Here is a 26,509-nt window from a genome sequence, read left to right on the forward strand (position 1 = left end):
GGATTCTGATTATATTAATTAGCTATATTAATTGTTACTTCTTAAAACAAAAACATTTTTTACCTACAAAAATATTTACATAATGTACAGGAGCTCTCTGCTTAGGCTGCTGCTAGGGCACCAAAGCAAAAATGTGAATCAATTATGTGAATAATGAAAGACTAATAAGAAGAATGGCTGAATGAAATTAGGATTTAAAATGTCATGTAGCCTATGGCAAAAGGATCCTTACAGTGATGACTGATTAATTCAACTCTCGTCACATCAGAAGAAAAAGTGGTCTACATTAAACTTTAAAACACTACCCAAATACCCAAGCTATCATGCTCTTTACAGAGTGAAGTTAAAAGTGACATTAAAAAGAGGGAGAGAAAGTAACTTTTTCTCTAAACAGTCTCACCCTATTTATTTTCCATCTATTTTGCCAGGCTGTGAGCGTCCCTGTGCCTTTAGGAGTAAGTGCCTCAAGGACCCAGGTATTTTAGGTCCACTCAATATAATCCCACTGATGGGGATATGGGCTCTTCAGCTCAAATATATTCCTAGGTCTGGGGGATATAGCCTATTCAGCTCCAATCTGCCAGATTGATTGCCTTTTCTTTTCTCTTCTCTCCCTCTCTCTCTAGGTGGGTTTCTGCATCTCTCCGAGTGTCTTTGGCTGGTCCTGTTTGGGCTGTGAGGAGTGGGGATAGGACAGGGCCAAGTGTGCCGTGGTATAGGGATAATGCTCCCGTCAGAAACAGAGGAGAGAGAGGAGAACAGGGGCAAGTGTAATTTACCTGCAGTGAAGGAGAACCTGCCATTGACCCAGCTTTTCAGCCTGCTACTGATCTGATGCTGGGATGGAGGGACCAGTGGAAGATGAGAGGGAGGTAAGAGGTGTGTGTGTGTTTGTTGTGGGATCAATGCCTGGATACGAGAGTGGGATGGGATGACTGTGGCAGGGGACTGAGGTTGGAAAGAGGAGAGGAATGTGAGGCAGAAGGGGAGACATTTTGGAAAATGTGAGGCAGGGTGTGAAAAGAGGGGGAGACGGTGGCAGAGGACGAGAAGCGGGATGGAAATAGAAAGGAGACAGACCTCCCTCCATGAGGGTGGACCAGACAGACAGACAGACAGATCTCCCTCCATTCTTTCTCCTCCTTCCATGAGGGTGGACCAGACAGACAGACAGACAGACCTCCCTCCATTCTTTCTCCTCCTTTCATGAGGGTGGACCAGACAGACAGACAGAGGATGATAGTGAGTGGGCGGTGATGTTGGTTGCCACGGGGACAAGGCTTTTTTAAGTTGTATCGATCAGGAGTCTTATGCAAAAGTAACTCAATCACTGCTTGTCTCTGTGATGATGTCTGTTTGTGGCTGAGAGCGAGAGCTAGAAGGAGAGATGGATAGAAAAAGAGATGCTGCTTGTGATGACTGGGAGAGAGAGAGAGAGAGAGAAAGGGATAGCAAAGACATTCTCTGCTTTACCAGCGCTGTGAATAAAGGAGACCCCCCCCCCCACACACACTCTCTCTCTCCCCCCAAGAGTTGCCTCTGTGCCGGTGTTCATATCTGTCAATACTCCACATTAGGATTCAACAAACGAGCTGGCTTAAAATGCAAACGCTGACTGGCCTTGCCCTCCAGATAAGAGAACACACACTGAGGAACCAGATACTGTACTGAATAATACTGGGCCTCTCTCTATCCAGGGAATTCTATTATTTCATATGCAGTTAAACCACAAAGGAGAGCAAACAGCCAACACTATGTGCAAAGCACAATGGATTGGAGAAACAATTTGACCTTAAACATGGGAGAGAATACGTTTTTTTTTTAAATACACAAAAGTAAAATGACATTTCACGACATGGCCTGTTCTGGAATCCCAGCTGTATATTAGCTCAGTGTTGTCTTAGCAACGGCTGGTTTAGGCAGTCGGCTATGTGTGTGCATGCGTGCGTGCGCCTGTGCATGTGTATGTGTGCGTCTGAGTGTGTGTCTGCATGTAAACGTGTGTGTCTGAGTACCTGCAGTATAACCCAGTGTCCCTCCTTAGCTGCCAGGTCCAGAGCCTGTTCAGCCACCACCTCCTGTCCCTGGCCCAGAGATACATTGTGGAAGTTACCGCTGTCAAACGTATAGCCCAGCTTCCTGCCTGAAAGAAAGATCACACAGTAATGATTAATATAATCCATAACAATTTAGGCAAAATTGAAATGATCAACAGTTTAATAATTCAGTAGTAATCCCTTTTTTATAAAGTGTGCTTCATTTATACACTGAGTGTACAAAACATTAGGAACACCTGCTCTTTCCATGACAAAGACTGATAAGGTGAATCCAGGTGAAAGCTTTGATCCCTTATTGATGTCACTTGTTAAATCCACTTCAATCAGTGTAGACGAAGGGGAGGAGACAGGATAAAGAATAATTTTTAAACCTTGAGAAAATTGAGACATGGATTGTGTGTGTGCCATTCAGAGGGTGAATGGGCAAGACAAAATATTGAAGTGCCTTTGAACGGGGTATGGTAGTAGGTGCCAGGTGCACCGGTTTGAGTGTGTCAAGAACGGCAACGCAGCTGGGTTTTTCACGCTCAACAGTTTCCCATGTGTATCAAGAATGGTCCACCACCCAAAGTACATCCAGCCAACTTGACAACTGTGGGAAGCATTTGAGTCAACATGGGCCAGCATCCATGTGGAACGCTTTTGACACCTTGTAGAGTCCATGCTCCGACAAATTGAGTCTGTTCTGAGGGCAAAGGGGGGTGCAATTTAATATTAGGAAGGTGTTCTTAATGTTTTGTACATTCACTATAGGCTAAGAAAAAGTGGCCATCTGAAATGTAGCGAAGACCCCCACTATTTTCCTAAAGTAAAGTGTATAGATTCAGGGTTCTTCATTCTGTGTGATCTGTGTTGCCATTGGCCCTCTCTCCACACTCTACACCAGGCCTCTCTGATTGGTTAGCTGCTTTAGCTTTGATGTGATTGGTCACGCATACAGGGGGGGCTTGGATAATTAGTCATACACATGCATGCAAATGCGTGCACACACACGTGCGCACACACGCACACACAGAAGGGTGTGGACATCGACTATACACACCCCTCTGTGTGTGCACATGCATTTGAACGAGTGTCTGACCAATTATCTAAGCTCCCCCTATTTGCAGGAAGCTTCAGTGGGAGAATTATCTCATATCACATGATGAGAGGATAGCTGATTTCACGCCAGACCATAAAAAAGACGGAGACTATTCAATCAAACATCAAACCAGGTTACTGTGTTTCCAGGGTACAGAGGAAAACATTTACAAAACAAAACATGTTATCTAGAATCCAGCCACAGCAGCCCAATAATTTTGTTCACACTTAGTTCAATAAAACCCTTTCAGTCGCATTTGCCTCGCATTTGAATCTTTCATAAGACCAAATAGTGAAGTATTGGAATGTTCGTCATCAAACACTCCTGAAGAGTCAACCTGTGATATCTCCCATACCAGGTCAGTACAAATCAAAGCTTCACATTTCAACATCTTTTCTGGTGTGATCCAATATTGTTAGTCTCGAAAACCCGACCCTAGACGTCCTGGTGTGATAACAAATTAACTTTTTACCCAAAACTCTACTGCAGGTAGATTTTTGGGAATTGTTTTTAATATCTGTGTTTATGCATGAACATTGAGTGATTAATGTATTAATCTTATGCTACAAAAGATAAATAACATACATTTTTCTAAACTAATCCAATCATTTAGTTAGATTTTTCGCACTGAAATGGTTGTTCCACTTTAAATGCCTTACGTAGTCTCCTAACCCTGGCAGTCATTATGAATAAAAAATCCAACTGTTGGCTATCTTAACTCTTGCTGGATTCCAATAGGAATTACACATCACTTTGCAAGCCAGCATTATGTGACTTGCAGATAGGGTTGCAAAATTCTGGTAAATTTCCCAGGTTTTCCAGAAATCCCGGTTGGAAGATTCCTGGAAATCGTCCAACTAGGATATTTTTTAATAAAATCTGAGAATTTGGGGAGGACTGAGAACTGAGAACGAGAGAGAGATAGAGAGAGAGAGAGAAGTGTATCTCGCTGATTTGGCTGTGAGGGGGCCCTGAGCTCAGGGGTACGTGCTTAGTCCCCTCTGTACTCCCTGTTCGCCCATGACTGCGTGACCAAGCATGACTCCAACACCATCATTAAGTTTGCCGACGACACAACGGTGGTAGGCCTAATCACCGACAACGATGAGACAGCCTATAGGGAGGAGGTCAGAGACCTGGCAGTGTGGTGCCAGGACAACAACCTCTCCCTCAACGTCATCAAGACAATGGAGATTATCGTGGACTACAGGAAAAGGAGGGCCGAGCACACCCCCATTCTCATCGATGGGGCTGTGGTGGAGCAGGTCGAGAGCTTCAAGTACCTTTGTGTCCACATCACCAACACACTATCATGGTCCAAACACACCAAGACAGTCGTGAAGAGGGCACGACAACGCCTATTCCCCCTCAGAAGACTGAAAAGATTTGGCATAGGTCCTCAGATCCTCAAAAAGTTAAACAGCTGCACCATCGAGAGCATCCTGACTGGTTGTATCACCACCTGATATGGCAACTGCTCGGCCTCCGACCGCAAGGCGCTACAGAGGGTAGTGGGTACGGCCCAGTACACCACTGGACCTAAGCTTCCTGACATCCAGGACCTCTATACCAGGCGGTGTCAGAGGAAGGCCCTAAAAATTGCCAAAAACTCCAGCCACCCTAGCCATAGACTGTTCTCTCTGCTACCGCACGGCAAGCGGTACCGGAGCGCCAAGTCTAGGTCCAAAAGGCTTCTTAACAGCTTCTAACCCCAAGCCATAAGACTGCTGAACAGCTAATCAAATGGCTACCTGGACTATTTGCATTGAGACCCCCCCGCTGTTTATTATCTATGCATAGTCACTTTACCCCTCCCTACATTACCTCAATTACATCGACCTACCTGTACCCCCACACATTGACTCGGTACCAGTACCCCCTGTATATAGCCTCGTTATTGTTATTTTATTGTTGCTCTTTTATTTTTTACTTTAGTTTATTTAGTAAATATTTTTCTTAAAACTGCATCATTGTAAGTAAGCATTTCACGGTTTTTATTTTTTATTTTACCTTTATTTAACTAGGCAAGTCAGTTAAGAACAAATTCTTATTTACAATAACGGCCTACACCGGCCAAACCTGGACGACGCTGGGCCAATTGTCCGCCGCCCTATGGGACTCCCAATCACGGCCGGTTGTGATACAGCCTGGAATCGAACCAGGGGGTCTGAAGTGACACCTCAAGCACTGAGATGCAGTGCCTTAGACCACTGCGCCACTCGGTAAGGTTGTACCTGTTGTATTTGGTGCATGTGAATAATACAATTTGATTTGATTTGAATGAACTATTGTATTTGCGTGAGTTGAGTACGTAAATTCATTTATATGGACCTGTGACTCTCACCTCAATAACTGTATTGTATCCCATTATACCCTGCCTTTATATTGTTTTTTGTTAACTACCTAATTTTCCAACTTATTTAGTGTAAATAAAACCTTGAATGAATGATTTGTGGCATTAAGTTAATTTGCAAGTGATCGTGTTCTTGAGGTTCCAGAGCTCGATGACTGCTCAGAATGAGAATATAGTCAAATTTACTGTGATTATTAGGGGTGTAACGATCCATCTACTACATCGATGTATCGATTTATATTCCTATGATCCAACTACATCGATCTGTGCTCGGCGAGTTGGCCTTTTGGACAACATATATCAATCTAACATCGTTTTAAAATGTAATAAATCGATTGTATCGATACTAGGAAATAACCCATTGGATTTAAGCACGTCAGACTTTATATGGATGTTTTTTCTTAGCACTTTTAATGATAAAGGCTTTAAACATTACTCGATTCAGTCTGCCTATCCGTGACGTCATCGCCCCGCGCCAGCAGCAGCGCAAAGGCGCAAAGACAACAAAACATAGCATGGCGGACGACAGAGGAGAAGCCGACGAGCGAGAAATTATCAAGCCACCATTGCGGTCCTTACAAGAAACAGGAATCTAGGAAACTTCACCTGCACTGTCCAGTATCCAGGTATTTATTTCAGTCACACTGGTTGAATTTTTGGCTAAAAGGTTACTGAATCGATTTCAAGTCACTGAATCGTTTCGGATCGTATCGTTCTAAATGAACCAATATCGTCCTTGAATCGTATCGACAACCACGAATCGTGATACAAATCGAATCGTTGTTAAAACGAATCGTTACACCCCTAGTGATTATATTGTTGATGGTATTAACACTATAACGGTTAATGATAACTACTGATATAGTTCATTCAAGGGTCTCTCTACATCTAACCTTTAATAGTTCCCCTCAGATGAATTTGGATAGGATAACCAAATCAGATCAATTAATTATTCCAGTAATTAATCAGTAAATTATCTTGAATATTAATTAGCCCAAAGTCACAACAGAGTAATGACTACGAAAACATTTTAAATAACTGTACTCAGATATATTAAGTGCAACGAGTTTCCTCAAAAGTTTTGAGTAATGACAGCACATTGGTGTTTACAGTGTAGGTGACACCATTACCATGTTTCTCCACATCCTTCAGTGGGTCTACACCAGGAGAGAGGATGAAGAACATGGGCGTGGCGGGACCAGACTCCTCAAAGGACACAGCAAAGTCCAGCGACCTGCCAACCACATACTGACTCCCCAGCTTCTCCTCCACAAAGTCTCTGTGGGGAGACATGATGATATATGTTCAATACATACATGTAACTGCCCAAATAAAGGAAACACTTAAATGTTTCCTTTATTTTGGTAGTTACCTGTACATAATACACCTTCTTACTACAGAGCACTGCTCATGGCTTATGGTGGTTAGTTTAAAAAGCTGAAAATACACTCATACAGACATAAGATGTATTACTTTTCTATGATATAACTATTAGATACTGTAGCTGTGGTCAATGGCCACTGGGTTAAAATTTTAGCTGTTTACATTATATTACAGTGAGGGAAAAAAGTATTTGATCCCCTGCTGATTTTGTACGTTTGCCCACTGACAAAGACATGATCAGTCTATAATTTTAATGGTAGGTTTATTTGAACAGTGAGAGACAGAATAACAACCAAAAAATCCAGACAAATGCATGTCAAAAATGTTATAAATTGATTTGCATTTTAATGAGGGAAATAAGTATTTGACCCCTCTGCAAAGCATGACTTAGTACTTGGTGGCAAAACCCTTATTGGCAATCACAGAGGTCAGACGTTTCTTGTAGTTGGCCACCAGGTTTGCACACATCTCAGGAGGGATTTTGTCCCACTCCTCTTTGCAGATCTTCTCCAAGTCATTAAGGTTTCGAGGCTGGCGTTTGGCAACTCGAACCTTCAGCTCCCTCCACAGATTTTCTATGGGATGGCTAGGCCACTCCAGGACCTTAATGTGCTTCTTCTTGAGCCACTCCTTTGTTGCCTTGGCCGTGTGTTTTGGGTGATTGTCATGCTGGAATACCCATCCATGACCCATTTTCAATGCCCTGGGTGAGGGAAGGAGGTTCTCACCCGAGATTTGACGGTACATGGCCCCGTCCATCGTCCCTTTGATGCGGTGAAGTTGTCCTGTCCCCTTAGCAGAAAAACACCCCCAAAGCATAATGTTTCCACCTCCATGTTTGACAGTGGGGATGGTGTTCTTGGGGTCATAGGCAGCATTCCTCCTCCTCCAAACACGGCGAGTTGAGTTGATGCCAAAGAGCTCAATTTTGGTTTCATCTGACCACAACACTTTCACCCAGTTCTCCTCTGAGTCATTCAGATGTTCAGTGGCAAACTTCAGACGGGCATGTATATGTAGTTTCTTGAGCAGGGGGACCTTGCGGCGCTGCAGGATTTCAGTCCTTCACGGCGTAGTGTGTTACCAATTGTTTTCTTGGTGACTATGGTCCCAGCTGCCTTGAGATCATTGACAAGATCCTCCCGTGTAGTTCTGGGCTGATTCCTCACCGTTCTCATGATCATTGCAACTCCACAAGGTGAGATCTTGCATGGAGCCCCAGGCCGAGGGAGATTGACAGTTATTTTGTGTTTCTTCCATTTGCGAATAAATCGCACCAACTGTTGTCACCTTCTCACCAAGCTGCTTGGCGATGGTCTTGTAGCCCATTCCAGCCTTGTGTAGGTCTACAATCTTGTCCCTGACATCCTTGGAGAGCTCTTTGGTCTTGGCCATGGTGGAGAGTTTGGAATCTGATTGATTGATTGCTTCTGTGGACAGGTGTCTTTTATACAGGTAACAAGCTGAGATTAGGAGCACTCCCTTTAAGAGTGTGCTCCTAATCTCAGCTCGTTACCTGTATAAAAGACACCTGGGAGCCAGCAATCTTTCTGATTGACAGGGGGTCAAATACTTATTTCCCTCATTAAAATGCAAATCAATTTATAACATTTTTGACATGTGTTTTTCTGGATTTTTTGGTTGTTATTCTGTCTCTCACTGTTAAAATAAACCTAACATTAAAATTATAGACTGATCATTTCTTTGTTAGTGGGCAAACGTACAAAATCAGCAGGGGATCAAATCCTTTTTTTCCCTCACTGTATGTGTGTTCATTGGTGGGACAGGGAAATTCAAAAGATATCCTCACCAAAAAAACAAAACAGAACCACTGAGTGGTACTGTATATCCTCTAACATCAGAGCATACAGTAGGTCAGAGGGTAAGGTATTTGACCTCTCACCTCACAGCGTAGGTCATTCGGTCAGGCCTCAAGGCCCTCATCATACACAGTCTCTGTAGGGAACTCTTATTCTTCCACTCCTGAGGAAACTTCTCATTCTCAGGACACTCCGACTCCACCAACTTCTTCCAACGCTTGGCCGAACCCTCAATGTCCCGGTCCAGGTTACGGAACTCCTCCATGGAACACAGAGACTGGGATGGAGGGATGAATGTACATTCCACATTTGCCAGAAACTACAACTCTGGTGAATATAGATTAATTCATAGATATACAGTCCCTCATCCAAAGTAACCAAAGCTGGAATGCATTTTCTTGTTCTCATAAAATAAAATAAGATTGTATTTGTCACATGCGGCGAATACAACAGGTGTAGTAGACCTTACAGTGAAATGCTTACTTACAAGCTCTTCCCCAATGATGCAGAGTTAAATAATAAAGAAAATATAAAAACACATAAAAACACAGGAATAAAGCTACAGTGCATTCGGAAAGTATTCAGACCCCTTGACTTTTTCCACATTTTGTGACGTAACAGCCTTATTGTGTTTGCTAATGTATAAAACATTTAAAAACTGAACTATCACATTTACATAAGTATTCAGACCCTTTACTCAGTACTTTGTTGAAGCACCTTTGGCAGCGATTACAGCCTCAAGTATTCTTGGGCACGACGCTACAAGCTTGGCAAACCTTTATTTGGGGAGTTTCTCCCATTCTTCTCTACAGATCCTCTCAAGCTCTGTCAGGCTGGATGGGGAGCGTTACTGCACAGCTATTTTCAGGTCTCTCCAGAGATGTTCGATTTGGTTCAAGTCCGGGCTCTGGCTGGGCCACTCAAGGACTTTCAGAGACTTGTCCCGAAGCCACTCCTGCGTTGTCTTGGCTGTGTGCTTAGGGTTGTTGTCCTGTTAGAAGATGAACCTTCACCCCAGTCTGAGGTCCTGAGCGCTCTGGAGCAGGTTTCCATCGAGGATCTCTCTGTACTTTGCTCCGTTCATCTTTCCCTCGATCCTGACTAGTCTCCCAGTCCCTGCCGCTGAAAAACATCCCCACAGCATGATGCTGCCACCACCATGCTGCCACCACCATGCATCACCACAGGGATGGTGCCAGGTTTCCTCCAGACGTGACGCTTGGCGTTCAGGCCAAAGAGTTCAATCTTGGATTCATCAGACCAGAGAATCTTGTTTCTCATGGTCTGAGCGTCTTTAGATGCCTTTTGGCAAACTCCAAGCGGGCTGTCATATGCCTTTTACTGAGGAGTGGCTTCCATCATAAAGGCCTGATTGGTGGAGTGCTGCAGAGATGGTTGTCCTTCTGGAAGATTCTCCCATCTCCACAGAGGAACTCTGGTGCTCTGTCAGAGTGACATCGGTTTCTTGGTCACCTCCCTGACCAAGGCCCTTCTCCTACGATTGCTCAGTTTGGTCAGGCGGCCAGCTCTAGGAAGAGTCTTGGTTCCAAACTTCTTCCATTTAAGAATGATGGAGGCCACTGTGTTCTTGGGGACCTTCAATGCTGCAGAAATTTTTTGGTAACCTTCCCCAGATCTGTGCCTCGACACAATGCTGTCTCGGTGCTCTACGGACAATTTCTTCGACCTCATGGCTTGGTTTTTGCTCTGACATGCATTGTCAACTGTGGGACCTTATATAGACAGGTGTGTGCCTTTTCAAATCATGTCCAATCAATTGAATTTACCACAGGTGGACTCCAATCAAGTTGTAGAAACATCTGAAGGATGATCAATGGAAACAGGACGCACCTGATCTCAATTTCGAGTCTCATAGCAAAGGGTCTGAATACTTATGTAAATAAGGTATTTTTGTTTTTTATAAATCTGCAAACATTTCTAAAAACCTGTTTTCACTTTGTCATTATGGGGTATTGTGTGTAGATTGATGAGGAAAACCTTAATTTAATCAATTTTAGAATAAGGCTGTAACGTAACAAAATGTGGAAAAAGTCAAGGGATCTGAATAATTTCCAAATGCACTGTATATACAAGGAGTACCATAACCATATCAATGTGCAGGGATACATGGTAATTGAGGTAGATATGTACAGTGGGGAGAACAAGTATTTGATACACTGCCGATTTTGCAGGTTCTCCTACTTACAAAGCATGTAGAGGTCTGTTATTTTTATCATAGGTACACTTCAACTGTGAGAGACGGAATCTAAAACATTGTATGATTTTTAAGTAATTCATTTGCATTTTATTGCATGACATAAGTATTTGATCACCTACCAACCAGTAAGAATTCCGGCTCTCACAGACCTGTTAGTTTTTCTTTAAGAAGCCCTCCTGTTCTCCACTAATTACCTGTATTAACTGCACCTGTTTGAACTCGTTACCTGTATAAAAGACACCTGTCCACACACTCAATCAAACAGACTCCAACCTCTCCACAATGGCCAAGACCAGAGAGCTGTGTAAGGACATCAGGGATAAAATTGTAGACCTGCACAAGGCTGGGATGGGCTACAGGACAATAGGCAAGCAGCTTGGTGAGAAGGCAACAACTGTTGGCGCAATTATTAGAAAATAGAAGAAGTTCAAGATGACGGTCAATCACCCTCGGTCTGGGGCTCCATGCAAGATTTCACCTCGTGGGGCATCAATGATCATGAGGAAGGTGAGGGATCAGCCCAGAACTACACGGCAGGACCTGGTCAATGACCTGAAGAGAGCTGGGACCACAGTCTCAAAGAAAACCATTAGTAACACACTACGCCGTCATGGATTAAAATCCTGCAGCGCACGCAAGGTCCCCCTGCTCAAGCCAGCACATGTCCAGGCCCGTCTGGTTTGCCAATGACCATCTGGATGATCCAGAGGAGGAATGGGAGAAGGTCATGTGGTCTGATGAGACAAAAATAGAGCTTTTTGGTCTAAACTCCACTCGCCGTGTTTGGAGGAAGAAGAAGGATGAGTACAACCCCAAGAACACCATCCCAACCGTAAAGCATGGAGGTGGAAACATCATTCTTTGGGGATGTTTTTCTGCAAAGGGGACAGGACGACTGCACCGTATTGAGGGGAGGATGGATGGGGCCATGTATCGCGAGATCTTGGCCAACAACCTCCTTCCCTCAGTAAGAGCATTGAAGATGGGTCGTGGCTGGGTCTTCCAGCATGACAACGACCTGAAACACACAGCCAGGGCAACTAAGGAGTGGCTCCGTAAGAAGCATCTCAAGGTCCTGGAGTGGCCTAGCCAGTCTCCAGACCTGAACCCAATAGAAAATATTTGGAGGGAGCTGAAAGTCCGTATTGCCCAGCGACAGCCCCGAAACCTGAAGGATCTGGAGAAGGTCTGTATGGAGGAGTGGGCCAAAATCCTTGCTGCAGTGAGTGCAAACCTGGTCAAGACCTACAGGAAACGTATGATCTCTGTAATTGCAAACAAAGGTTTCTGTACCAAATATTAAGTTCTGCTTTTCTGATTCTGATTTTAGATTCAGTCTCTCACAGTTGAAGTGTACCTATGCTAAAAATGTCAGACCTCTACATGCTTTGTAAGTAGGAAAACCTGCAAAATCGGCAGTGTATCAAATACTTCTTCTCCCCACTGTACATATAGGCAAAGGTAATGCCACTAGGTTAATTCATATACACAGTATTTTTCCACCGCTCTGGTTATTTGCTCTCATTGTTTACCTCACATAAGTGCCACAAAGGAGAAAAGTTTGGGTTGGAAAAGTCACATAATAAGAAGACAGAGTGCTTATCTTCTCTTACGCCAATATGAGTTGTATTTATTCAAACCGTAGTGCTGAGTAGACATTAGGCTGTTTATAACAGGGGGTAGAAGAGAATATGCTTCGGCAGCACAAACCTGGCACATACTGTAGACTTTTATCTGACAGCATTTGTTCTTATCTCAGCTTTGGATCTCTGAAAAACAGTGGCCTCACAGAGTGCTCTGAATGTCACACACACAGACGGGCGCACACACCCACCCACCGATGGACGAGCACACACACGCACACACACACACGCACACACACGCACACACACACGGGCACACACACGGGCACACACACGGACACACACACACGGGCACACACACACGGGCACACACACACGGGCACACACACACACACCTGTCCTCTCAGTCCCTGTCAATCAAGTCAAGGTCCTATCGAAGTACATCACAACTCCTTCCCCAGAAATACCCACCACGGCCCTTAATGAGCTAAGATGAAGTCACTCCAACTCCTCCACTTAGTTAATTACCAGTATCTGGGTTGGCAGATTCTCAGTCAGGAGAGAATACTTCAGCCCCCTGTGGCTTCCTCCCCATCCCATCCTTCTAATATAAATCTAAGAGGGCCAAGGCTGCCAGGCACTATCACAGGATCTCATCCTCATTTAGGCCTCTCCAACTGATTATGTTCCTAACCGTGATAAGAACCAGAGTGACTGAATTAAATTAATGGTACCTAGACCGACGTCTCTGTGGAATAGCAGAAGAGGAGAAGATGGTTTTGGAGTTTAGGATTGTTTGAGTTAATATTGGAGCGGGTCCAGGCTGAAATATTTATGAGTATGAAAGCCTGCGGTACACTGCCATTAGGGTTTAGCTTGTACATAAACTGATTTGATGGGAGGGGGAACCTATGCTCTCTGACGTACAGTACGCAGAGGTACAACGAAGCTAGACATCTGCTCTCAATGCTACTGTAAACCCTGAGCAAGTGGGGACGTCGTAGCTCTGCACCTTTTCGGAAAGATCTCTCTCTGGCTCTCTTCATATATCTCTCTCTCTATGGTGTTTGTGCGCCACTGGTTGCCCTTTTCTTGTGGCAACAGGTCACACATCTTGCTGCTGTGGTGGCACAATGTGGTATTTCACCTAATAGATATGTGAGAGTAGTGAACCATTGAGAGGCAGCAACTTCTGAAATGAAAAGTTTTGTAAAAAGAATGGCATGCCTTTGGCATTTTATACATGTTTTAGCAGTAATACTCTATTGCTGTCACACCCTGATCTGTTTCACCTGTCTTTGTGATTGTCTCCACCCCCCTCCAGGTGTCACCCATCTTCCCCATTATCCTGTGTATTTATACCTGTGTTCTCTGTTTGTCTGTTGCCAGTTCGTCTTGTCTCGTCAAACCTACCAGCGGTTTTCCCGTACTCCTGTTTTGCTCTAGCCCGTTTTCCAGTTTTTCCCGGTTTTGACCATTCTGCCTGTCCTGACCCTGAGCCTGCCTGCCGTTCTGTACCTTGTGACACTGCTCTGGATTACTGACCTCTGCCTGCCCTTGACCTGTCGTTTGCCTGCCCCCTGTTTTTGTAAATACACTTTTGCTATTTCGAACTGTCTGCATCTGTGACTTAATCCTGAGTCGTGATAATTTCAGTGTTTCCCAACTCCGGTCCTCCAGTACCCTGAACAGTTCACATTGTTGTTGTAGCCCTGGACAAACACACCTCATTCAACTCATTGAGGGCTTTATGATTAGTTGACAAGTTGAATCAGGTGTGCTTGTCCAGGGTTACAATAAAAATGTGTACTGTTGGGGGTACTTGAGGACCAGGATTGGGAAACACTGCTCTATTGTAGTGGAAGTAGATTTCACTGCACCCATTATGTTCTGTTATCTTCCGCAGATGTACTGAGTTATGGAGTGGAAACAGACTAAGTGCTAAAACAACTACAGGGGAAAAATGAGTTCAGTCATATGTAAATGACAAGGATAGTCAGTAGATGGTTTGTTCTAAAGTATGTAGGAGGATGAAGTTACCCCTAGACACTGATTTAAAGTAGTTTAGCATGTTGTCCCCTGATGATAAAGGTTTGGCTTTTGTGGGGTAAACTGATCCTAGATCTGTGGTTAGAAGCGTCTTCAACCTCAACCGTGAAGGTCTGACGTCTTCACTTCCTGTTTGTCTCACCTTGATCCCGCCCCAGGAGTGGTTGGACAGGAAGTCGACAGGAGAGGTCACTCCTGGTTGGACGGGATACCTCAGCAGGAAATCTAACTCTGTAGGGTTGATCTCCTTATTCATCAACAGGATCTGGGTTCACAATGACAAAAAACATATGGTCAAAATAGCATTCATTCCTATATTGTTCTTTTTTAAAGACAAAAAAGGAAGCCTCTGCAGTTTTAAAGGGCAATAATAAGTACCTAATATTTGTCACTGTGTAATGACATGTAAAAACATTTCTATTTGACCATAAATGGACAATTAAGCTTTTATTGAACTTTGAACTCTGACTTTCTGTGTACCTGGAAGACGAGCTGTGCAATGTATGTGAGTTTATCACATTCAAATAGGCCTCTGGTGGTATACTGGAACACTTGGACAGTGATGCTGTCTATCAGGTTAGACACTCTCTGTTTCAACACTTCGTCTGCCTGGGCCTTCAGCACCGCATTCTGGAACACTACACTAAACGCCTGGAGCATAGAAACACAATGGATAGAACAGACTCAGTATTGCCTGGGATAAGAAACACTATGCATAGAACATTCTGGAACACCACACTGAACGCATGGAGCATAAAAACACAATGGATAGAGCAGACACTTCTAGAACCCAAATTATTTATTTCCTGAAACATATCTAAAGTACGAGCTGGCTGGCAATTGTACAACAGACTGTATTTAAAATCTATGTGTCTGCCCTGTGTGTTTTATCTACAGCAGAGACATTTCACCTGATGATAAAAATGGCTGCATTGGACCTTTGATCAGATGAAATGTCTCTGTTGTAGTCGGGAGAGATTGTCCCGGGTTGTGGTCGGGAGAGGTTGTGTTTTCTCTAAGCAGGAGGTAAGCTTGGCTTCTTTTATGGTGTTGAGTAAAGCTTAAACCATGTATTTAGATCGTAGGTAGGTAGTTGTAGTTATGTATTGTAGGTAGGTTATTTAGGTAGTTACTGTAGGTTTCCGTAGGTAATTATTGTAGGTAAGTACTGTTTGCGGCGAAGCACGAGGCTAGCTAGCTAGCGGGTAGCTATTGGTAACGTTTAGCAACGGTGGAGAGTTGTTTCCAATGTTAATGTGCCAGCTAGCTAGTGGAGAGTTGTTTCCAATGTTAATGTGCCAGCTAGCCAACGTTTAATTTTTGCTGCGTTATGAAAGGAACTTGACACGGACACGAATTATCTGTTTAGTGTGTTAACACACTACTGGTAGTTTGTTGTAACCAAGTATTGGTGCTAAACTGTGTGTTATTGGATGCTAGCATGCTAGTTAGCTATGGCGTCATAGTTAGGCATCGTGGGCTGTTGTGGGTAGTTACTGTAGGTTAGCATTGTCTTTCGGCGGTGCCGGTTGTAGCACGAAGCTAGCTAGCTAGCTAGCCGTTCTTCAAACAAAGTCAACACAGTAGCCATTGCTAGCTAGCCAACACGACCAGCCAACTGTACTGTAGTAGCTAAATACAATATATTTGTGCTAAGCTAGCCAACGTTTAATTATTGCTGCGTTATGAAAGGAACTAGAGACGGACACGAATTATCTGCTTAGTGCGTTAACACACTATTGGTGGTTTGTTATGACCAAGTGTTGGTGCTAAACTGTGTGTTATTGGATGCTAGCATGCTAGTTAGCTATGGTATCATAGTTAGCTAGCTGAATAAAGTGGGTTGAGTCTATTCCTTTAAACATTGGACCGCTGTGGTTCACAACAATTCTGATTTCTAAAGGTGGAAGTTGGGAGAGTTTTTGTTCGGGTGGTTCAGTGAAACAATTATAGTTTCTGAGGTGGAAGTTTTGGTGAGGGAGGCCCTGCTCTCTCCTCTCCCTGATGTTTAGTTCATTTCATTCCGATCTCCTCTGCATTATTGTAGCCATTTGCTACAGCCTGTCAACTATGCCTCTGCCTATCCCTGTTCTCTCCTCTCTGCACAGGCTACACAAACGCCTCACACCGCGTGGCTGCTGCCTCTCTAACCTGGTGGTCCCTGCACGCACCCCACACCTGGAGTTCCAGGTCTCAGGCAGCCTCTGGAACTGCCGTTCTGCTGCCAACAAAGCTGACTTCATCCCCGCCTATGCTAACCTCCAGTCCCTCGACTTCCTGGCGCTGCCGGAAACATGGATTACCACTGAAAACACTGCTACTCCTACTGCTCTCTCCTCGTCTGACCATGTGTTCTCGCATACCCCGAGAGCATCTGGTCAGAGAGGTGGTGGCACAGGAATCCTCATCTCTCCCAAGTGGACATTCTCAATTTTTCCCCCTAACCCACCTGTCTATCTCCTCATTTGAATTCCATGCTGTCACAGTCACTAGCCCATTTAAGCTTAATATCCTTGTCATCTATCGCCCTCCAGGTTCCCTTGGAGAGTTCATCAATGAGCTTGACGCCTTGATAAGTTCCTTTCCTGAGGATGGCTCACCCCTCACAGTTTTGGGGGATTTCAACCTCCCTATGTCCACATTTGACTCATTTCTCTCTGCCTCCTTCTTTCCACTCCTCTCCTCTTTTGACCTCACCCTCTCACTGTCCCCCCCTACTCACAAGGCAGGCAATACGCTTGACCTCATCTTTACTAGATGCTGCTCTTCTACTAATCTCACTGCAACTCCCCTCCATGTCTCCGACCACTACTTTGTTTCCCTTTTCTCTCTCGCTCTCCTCCAACACTACTCACTCTGCCCCTACACAGATGGTAATGCGCCGCCGCAACCTTCGCTCTCTCTCTCCCACTACTCTCTCCTCTTCCATCCTATCATCTCTTCCCTCTGCTCAATCCTTCTCCCTCCAATCTCCTGATTCTGCCTCCTCAACCCTCCTCTCCTCCCCTTTCTGCATCCTTTGACTCTCTGTGTCCCCTATCCTCCCGGCCGGCTCGGTCCTCCCCTCCAGCTCCGTGGCTTGATGACTCATTGCGAGCTCACAGAACAGAGCTCCGGGCAGCGGAGCGGAAATGGAAGAAAACTAAACTCCCTGCCGACCTGGCATCTTTTCACTCCCTCCTCTCTACATTTTCTTCATCTGTTTCTGCTGCTAAGGCCACTTTCTACCACTCTAAATTCCAAGCATCTGCCTCTAACCCTAGGAAGCTCTTTGCCACATTTTCCTACCTCCTGAATCCTCCCCCCTCCCCTCCTCTCTCTCTGTGGATGACTTCGTCAACCACTTTGAAAAGAAGGTTGACGACATCCGATCCTCGTTTGTTAAGTCTAATGACACTGCTGGTCCTACTCACACTGCCCTACCCTATGCTTTGACTTCTTTCTCCCCTCTCTCTCCAGATAAAATCCTGCGACTTGTGACTGCAGGCCGCCCAACAACCTGCCCGCTTGACCCCATCCCCTCCTCTCTTCTCCAGACCATCTCCGGTGACCTTCTCCCCTACCTCACCTCGCTGATCAACTCATCCTTGACCGCTGGCCATGTCCCTTCCGTCTTCAAGAGAGCGAGAGTTGCTCCCCCTTCTCAAAAAACCAACACTCGATCCCACTGATGTCAACAACTACAGACCAGTATCCCTTCTCTCTTTTCTTTCCAAAACTATTGAGCGTGCCGTCTTTAGCCAACTCTCTTGCTATCTCTCTCAGAATGACCTTCTTGATCCAAACCAGTCAGGTTTCAGGACTGGTCATTCAACTGAGACTGCTCTTCTCTGTGTCACGGAGGCTCTCCGCACTGCTAAAGCTAACTCTCTCTCTTCTGCTCTTGTCCTTCTAGACCTGTCTGCTGCCTTTGATACTGTGAACCATCAGATCCTCCTCTCCACCCTCTCCGAGCTGGGCATCTCCGGCGCGGCTCACTCCTGGATTGCGTCCTACCTGACCGGTCGCTCCTACCAAGTGGCGTGGCGAGAAGCTGTCTCCGCACCACGTGCTCTCACCACTGGTGTCCCCCAGGGCTCAGTTCTAGGCCCTCTCCTTTTCTCCCTATACACCAAGTCACTTGGCTCTGTCATAGCCTCACATGGCCTCTCCTATCATTGCTACGCTGACGATACACAACTAATCTTCTCCTTTCCCCCTTCTGATAACCAGGTGGCGAATCGCATCTCTGCATGTCTGGCCGACATATCAGTATGGATGACGGATCACCACCTCAAGCTGAACCCTGGCAAGACGGAGCTGCTCTTCCTCCCGGGGAAGGACTGCCCGTTCCATGATCTCGCCATCACGGTTGACAACTCCGTTGTGTCCTCCTCCCAGAGTGCGAAGAGCCTTGGCGTGACCCTGGACAACACCCTGTCGTTCTCCGCTAACATCAAGGCGGTGACCCGCTCCTGCAGGTTCATGCTCTACAACATTCGGAGAGTACGACCCTGCCTTACACAGGAAGCGGCACAGGTCCTAATCCAGGCACTTGTCATCTCCCGTCTGGATTACTGCAACTCGCTGTTGGCTGGCCTCCCTGCCTGTGCCATTAAACCCCTACAACTCATCCAGAATGCCGCAGCCCGTCTGGTGTTCAACCTTCCCAAGTTCTCTCACGTCACCCCCCTCCTCCGCACACTCCACTGGCTTCCAGTTGAAGCTCGCATCCGTTACAAGACCATGGTGCTTGCCTATGGAGCTGTGAGGGGAATGGCACCTCTGTACCTTCGGGCTCTGATCAGTCCCTACACCCAAACGAGGGCATTGCGTTCATCCACCTCTGGCCTGCTGGCTCCCCTTCCTCTGCGGAAGCATAGTTCCCGCTCAGCCCAGTCAAAACTGTTCGCTGCTCTGGCACCCCAATGGTGGAACAAGCTCCCTCACGACGCCAGGACAGCGGAGTCACTCACCACCTTCCGGAGACATTTGAAACCCCACCTCTTTAAGGAATACCTGGGATAGGATAAAGTAATCCTTCTACCCCCCCCAAAAAAAAAATTGTAAAGTGGTTATCCCACTGGCTATAGGGTGAATGCACCAATTTGTGAGTTGCTCTGGATAAGAGCGTCTGCTAAATGACGTAAATGTGCCCTTGAGCAAGGCACTTAACCCTAATTGCTCCTGTAAGTCGCTCTGGATAAGAGCGTCTGCTAAATGACTAAAATGTAAATGTAAATGTAAAACACACAGGGCAGACACATAGATTTTAAATACCGTCTGTTGTACAATTGCCAGCCAGCTCGTACTTTTCTGGGTAACAATTAAGTACCCTACTGTGATTGTTTTCAATTAAAATCGTCCAAAAAAACTGAAATAGCTTCTTAGCAAAGAGCAATTCCTCTAGCAAGAATTTTGCTAGGAGTGGTCTGAGTGGGAGGGGAAAACTGAAAATGTGCTGTTATTGGAAGAGAGGTTTGGAACTCTTTTTCTTATTGGTCTATTAACTAATTTACCGGCTGTATATAATCACCAGGCAGGCCAAAATTCCATCCCACCAAAACAGGCTGAACTTTCAGGCGGTCTTTTCAAACAGCTTTTACACTAAAAGGGCATTATCATCATTTTCATAATGTCACAGTATTATTCCAAACTCATAGTGTGGAAATATATATAAAACAACGTTTTTGACTGCACTGGGCCTTTAAACTCTATACAGTTGGCCCAGGGTGGCTAGCTACCTGCAGAGAGCAGTGTGATTGCAAACCATACCTCACCCTGTGACAATAGCAGGGACATTAGGTGGAGCATAACAGCGGTAGGAAGCGACAAAAACAAAGAGCAGAAAGCATAAAACACTGGAAACTAATGGAGGAAAAGGAAGAGAACAGAGCAGCGTGCGTAAAGACTTAGCTTACTGGGGAGCTCTGAGGCCGGGGGGAACATGGTGGGTTATTAAACAACGTATCTAGAGAGAGAGAACAGTGAACTGTGTGTGTGTGTGTGTGTGCGCTCACTAGGGAGTGTCAATAACAGGTCAGGTCAATAGAGAGGTGGGTGTACCTTGAGAGAGAACTGGTACATTGGGTGGATCTTATTGAGGTCGTTCATTATGAAGTACAATAAGGAGGCTCGGGCTGCCGCAGGCCGATAGTGCTCCCGCGCCTCGTTGATTTTGGCCTCAGTCACCTTGGCTTCTTTCACCTGCAATACACACACAGCAAACACACACACACACACATAAACACTCACGTAAATACACACACAAAGGCACGTAAAACACACACAGGACTCATTCACCAGCCAGGGAAATTATAGCAAATTATAACAGCGAGTACAATAACATAATATCCAACTGAACAAAGCAGCCATCCAATTCAACATGCCTATAGAGAAGGTGAAAAATATGTTGCCACACATTTACTGAACATACCAGTATTACCAAAGTAGTGGCACTTTGTAAAGGAATCCACTCTCACATCTCAGTCTCTAAGTGGTGTCCTTGAGCCTAATGAGTCACTAATGAAGAGCTTTTCTACTGCTCACTTGCCAAGTTTCAATATTTGTGATTGTGCCAACGTTTCGATCGCAGTGGTCTAAGGCACTGCATCGCAGTGCTAACTGTGCCACTAGAGATCCTGGTTCGAATCCAGGCTCTGTCGCAGCCGGCCGCGACCGGGAGACTCATGGGCGGCGCACAATTGGCCCAGCGTCGTCCAGGGTAGGGGAGGGAATGGCCGGCAGGGATGTAGCTCAGTTGATAGAGCAATGGGTTGTGGGTTCAATTCCCATGGGGGGCCAGTATAAAAAAAAATGTATTCACTAACTGTAAGTCGCTCTGGATAAGAGCGTCTGCTAAATGACTTAAATGTAAAATGTAAATGCAGTAAGCGAGTACAGTAAGCTGTGAGCAGGAGGCTCTGCATCAGTGTGGAGATTACTCTTTCCTGCCGTCAAATGACCAAATCACACTCTAGTGGCCTCATAGCTGGAATGTTATTCATATTTTTCATAACTCAACGTTTTTGTTTTTTTGGTGGAAAATCTGGTGTTTCTATGTCAAACGGTTTTGTAATATTCCAGTCTACTGTGATGTATATAAAGTGTAATATTGGGATGCAAACTCAAAATGTAATACATTTCAACTCTATATCTGACATGGTACAGGTGTCTTTTTTTAAGCCCATAACCATTTTGTTTTAATGTAGATTTGTTTAAGACTACCAAGAAACACTGTGTGACCCTGATTTAGCCCACTGCAGTAAAAGGTTAATTAAGTACCATTGCTAATAGCTCCTAATTTGTAGGGAGAGAGAGAGAGAGAGAGAGAGAGAGAGAGAGAGAGAGAGAGAGAGAGAGAGAGAGAGAGAGAGAGAGAGAGAGAGAGAGAGAGAGAGAGAGAGAGAGAGAGAGAGAGAGAGAGAGAGAGAGAGAGAGAGAGAGAGAGAGAGAGAGAGAGAGAGAGAGAGAGAGAAAGTGAGGGCCAGAAAGAGAGAGAGGGGGGAGTGAGTCGGGGAGAGATGGAGGGGAGGAGAGAGAGCAACCGAGAGGGAAAGAGGGAGATATAGAGTGAGATCTTTCCGAAAAGGTGCAGATCTACGACGTCCCCACTTGCTCAGGGTTTACAGTAGAATTGAGAGCAGACGTCTAGCTTTGTCGTACCTCTGCGTACTGTACGTCAGAGAGCATAGGTTCCCCCTCCCATCAAATCAGTTTATGTACAAGCTAAACCCTAATGGCAGTGTACCGCAGGCTTTCATACTCATAAATATTTCAACCTGGACCCGCTCCAATATTAACTCAAATCATCCTAAACTCCAAAACCATCTTCTCCTCTTCTGCTATTCCACAGAGATGAGAGAGAGAGAGAAAGAGAGACAGACAGACAGACTCAAAAACAGACAAAGAAGGAAATATAGATAATAAAAGAGAGAGAACCATACCTTCTCCTCTATCTCTGCGGCAGTGCGTTTGGTGATCTCCAGGTTCTCCACAAGCTCTGTGTCTCCCAGGAAGTTCCCTGAGGCAGAGGAGAGACGGGACAGCAGGTTGTCCTCCAGGGTCTTCAACGTGATCTTAAAACCATTCTGCTGCTTCGTCAGGTTCGACTACAGTAACATACAGACAGAAATAAACAAAATGGCAAATAAAGATTGGACTAAAACACAGAGGAAATAAAACATTGGAGTAACATACACAGAGAAACTACACACAAGGGTCAAAAAGGTAAGATTACCAAACTCAAAGAAACCCAGATAAAGAACCGAAACACAAAATGACAGAACAGAGAGAGGCGTAAAGGTCAGCCATTAAAACAAATCCTCTCTCTTCCGTAGAGGCTGACCTGGGGTTATCCTCTAGCTCGTGAGGTGAAGCCAAATGCTAATGTCGCTCTCAGGGTGGACAGTAAAGTTCTAGTCTATTGTATTTTATCCTTGGCAAACCTTGAAAGTTCCGTGAGGTAAACGAGTCACCAAAGGCGATGGGTTGGCCAGGGTTGGACGATAGTCATGGACTAGATCCAAACTGTTACAGACCTATATCCATCCTGCCCTGCCTTTCGAAAGTTTTTGAAAGCCAAGTTAACAAACAGATCACCGACCATTTCGTATCCTACCGTACCTTCTCCGCTATGCAATCTGGTTTCCGAGCTGGTCATGGGTGCACCTCAGCCACGCTCAAGGTCCTAAACGATATAATAACCGCGATCGATAAAAGACAGTACTGTGCAGCCGTCTTCATCGACCTGGCCAAGGCTTTTAACTCTGTCAATCACTGCATTCTTATTGGCAGACTAAATAGCCTTGGTTTCTCAAATGACTGCCTCGCCTGGTTCACCAACTACTTCTCAGATAGAGTTCAATGTGTCAAATCGGAGGGCCTGTTGTCTGGACCTATGGCAGTCTCTATGGGGGTGCCACAGGGTTCAATTCTCGGGCCGACTCTATTCTCTGTGTATATCAATGATGTCGCTCTTGCTGCTGGTGACTCTCAGATCCACCTCTACGCAGACGACACCATTTTGTATACATGTGGCCCTTCATTGGACACTGTGTTAACAAACCTCCAAACGAGCTTCAATGCCATACAACACTCCTTCCGTGGCCTCCAACTGCTCTTAAACGCTAGTAAAACTAAATGCATGCTCTTCAATCGAACGCTGCTTGCACCCGACTAGAACTAGAATCACTACTCTCGGCGGGTCTGACTTAAATATATAACACCAAATACCTACATGTCTGGTTAGACCGTAAACTCTCCTTCCAGACTCACATTAAGCATCTCCAATCCAAAGTTAAATCTAGAATCATCTTCCTATTTTGCAACAAAGCCTCCTTCACTCATGCTGCTAAACATGCCCTCGTAAAACTGACTATCCTACTGATCCTTGACTTCGGCGATGTCATTTACAAAATAGCTTCCAACACTCTACTCAGCAAATTGGATGTAGTCTATCACAGTGTCATCCGTTTTGTCACCAAAGCCCCATACTCTACCCACCATTGTGACCTGTACGCTCTCGTTGGCTGGCCCACACTACATATTCGTCGCCAAACCCACTGGCTCCAGGTCATCTATAAATCACTGCTAGGCAAATCCCCGCCTTATCTTAGATCATTGGTCACCATAGCAACACCCACCCGTAGTATGCGTTCCAGCAGGTATATCTCACTGGTCATCCCCAAAGCCAACACCTCCTTTGGCCGCCATTCCTTCCAGTTCTCTGCTGCAAATGACTGGAACGAACTGCAAAAATCTCTGAAGCTGGAGTCACTTATCTCCCTCACTAACTTTAAGCATCAGTTGTCAGAGCAGCTTACCGATCACTGCACCTGTACACAGCCCATCTGTAATTAGCCCACCCAACTACCTCATCCACATATTGTTATTTACATTGTTATTTATTTTGCTCATTTGCACCCCAGTATCTCTATTTGCACATCATCTTCTGCACATCTATCACTCCAGTGTTAATACTAAATTGTAATTATTTTGCACTATGGCCTATTTATTGCCTTACCTCCATAACTTATTACATTTGCACACACTGTATATATATTTTCTATTGTGTTATTGACTGTACATTTTGTTTATTCCATATGTAACTCTGTGTTGTTGTTGTTTTTATCGCACTGCTTTGCTTTATCTTGGCCAGGTCGCAGTTGTAAATGAGAAGTTGTTCTCAACTGGTTTACCTGGTTAAATAAAGGTGAAACAATTATCGGCTGACAAAATGTAATGACCGCCACAGCCCTAGAGGGAGGGAGAGAGGGATGAAGACTATCACTCACTCGCAGGCGATAGGGATGAATATCACTCAACTGGCTTACCTGGTTAAATAAAGGTGAAAGAAAATAAAAATAAATGTTTGATTAGAAACACTGTTGAACTACGTGTGGCCCACTAATTACTGTAGGTGGTAGATAAACACACATTAAAAAGGTGGTGGTGGGGGCTTAATTCAGCGCAGGCATACTGAAGGATGCCTCAAAGGCAGAAGCAATCAATAGTCTCTGCATAGGCTATCTGGACAGATGAAGAGGATGCTCTGGGGTGGATTAGAATGTCTTCTTCTCAGGGCTGAGGACATCAAGCAGCGGGCAACAGACTTCCACCACCCTGCTGCCGTCTGATGAGAGTCGATGCTGCTGCAGGATCCACTGGCTTTGATGGTAAACCAAACAAACACAAACACACCGACAGATGCTGGACGGATCACACACGCACACACACACACACACACACACGCACGCACACACACAAAAGGCACGAACACACACAAACAGACAGGCCGAGGCATACACAAACGCACTCCTGAATACCTGACCACAATGCCCGCACATGGCCTGGATTAAGGGGTATTAATCATCGCACACCATATGGGAGAGGTGAACCTGGCCCTCTGAGAAAGCCTCAACGCTTTGTTTTTAACACCCTTTGTTTTAAAACGCCAGGGTACAACAAAACGTTCACTTTTCAAAGATAGACAGGACCCTTGTTTCGTTGTCCTTCGCTCTGCTTGGCCTTCTGTCGTTTCATCCAAAAAACTTTCCTGCACAGTCTTCTTGCTCTTCTACTGATCGCTTCTTAGTTGTAACCTGGTTGGGTGATTGATTCTAGTTGGTCCCAAAACAATTACATGCCAATGTGTTTCAAATCAGTAACAACAATGGTGTCAAGGACATACTGTATATACACTGCTCAAAAAAATTAAGGGAACACTAAAATAACACATCCTAGATCTGAATGAATGAAATAATCTTATTAAATACTTTTTTCTTTACATAGTTGAATGTGCTGACAACAAAATCACACAAAAATTATCAATGGAAATCAAATTTATCAACCCATGGAGGTCTGGATTTGGAGTCACCCTCAAAATTAAAGTGGAAAACCACACTACAGGCTGATCCAACTTTGATGTAATGTCCTTAAAACAAGTCAAAATGAGGCTCAGTAGTGTGTGTGGCCTCCACGTGCCTGTATGACCTCCCTACAACGCCTGGGCATGCTCCTGATGAGGTGGCGGATGGTCTCCTGAGGGATCTCCTCCCAGACCTGGACAAAAGCATCCGCCAACTCCTGGACAGTCTGTGGTGCAACATGGCGTTGGTGGATGGAGCGAGACATGATGTCCCAGATGTGCTCAATTGGATTCAGGTTTGGGGAACGGGCGGGCCAGTCCATAGCATCAATGCCTTCCTCTTGCAGGAACTGCTGACACACTCCAGCCACATGAGGTCTAGCATTGTCTTGCATTAGGAGGAACCCAGGGCCAACCGCACCAGCATATGGTCTCACAAGGGGTCTGAGGATCTCATCTCGGTACCTAATGGCAGTCAGGCTACCTCTGGCGAGCACATGGAGGGCTGTGCAGCCCCCCAAAGCAATGCCACCCCACCCCACACCATGACTGACCCACCGCCAAACCGGTCATGCTGGAGGATGTTGCAGGCAGCAGAACGTTCTCCACGGCGTCTCC

At 45.2% G+C, this 26,509-nt stretch overlaps 1 protein-coding gene across 1 annotated transcript in view; it reads right to left on the bottom strand.

The window, feature by feature from the left end:
* dnah9 (dynein, axonemal, heavy chain 9) overlaps positions 1-26,509 on the bottom strand; it is a 126,206-nt gene that overhangs the window by 18,303 nt on the left and 81,394 nt on the right. The window contains exons 62-68 of the mRNA XM_041858703.2: positions 22,470-22,634; positions 20,590-20,730; positions 15,025-15,195; positions 14,687-14,809; positions 8,778-8,971; positions 6,622-6,770; positions 2,016-2,143 (exon numbers count right to left, since the gene is read on the bottom strand). Of these exons, the coding sequence (XP_041714637.2) occupies positions 2,016-2,143; positions 6,622-6,770; positions 8,778-8,971; positions 14,687-14,809; positions 15,025-15,195; positions 20,590-20,730; positions 22,470-22,634 (1,071 nt within the window). The remainder of the gene's footprint in view (positions 1-2,015; positions 2,144-6,621; positions 6,771-8,777; positions 8,972-14,686; positions 14,810-15,024; positions 15,196-20,589; positions 20,731-22,469; positions 22,635-26,509) is intronic.

The sequence above is a fragment of the Coregonus clupeaformis genome, chromosome 31, assembly GCF_020615455.1.
Source record: "Coregonus clupeaformis isolate EN_2021a chromosome 31, ASM2061545v1, whole genome shotgun sequence".
Lineage (NCBI taxonomy): Eukaryota > Metazoa > Chordata > Actinopteri > Salmoniformes > Salmonidae > Coregonus > Coregonus clupeaformis.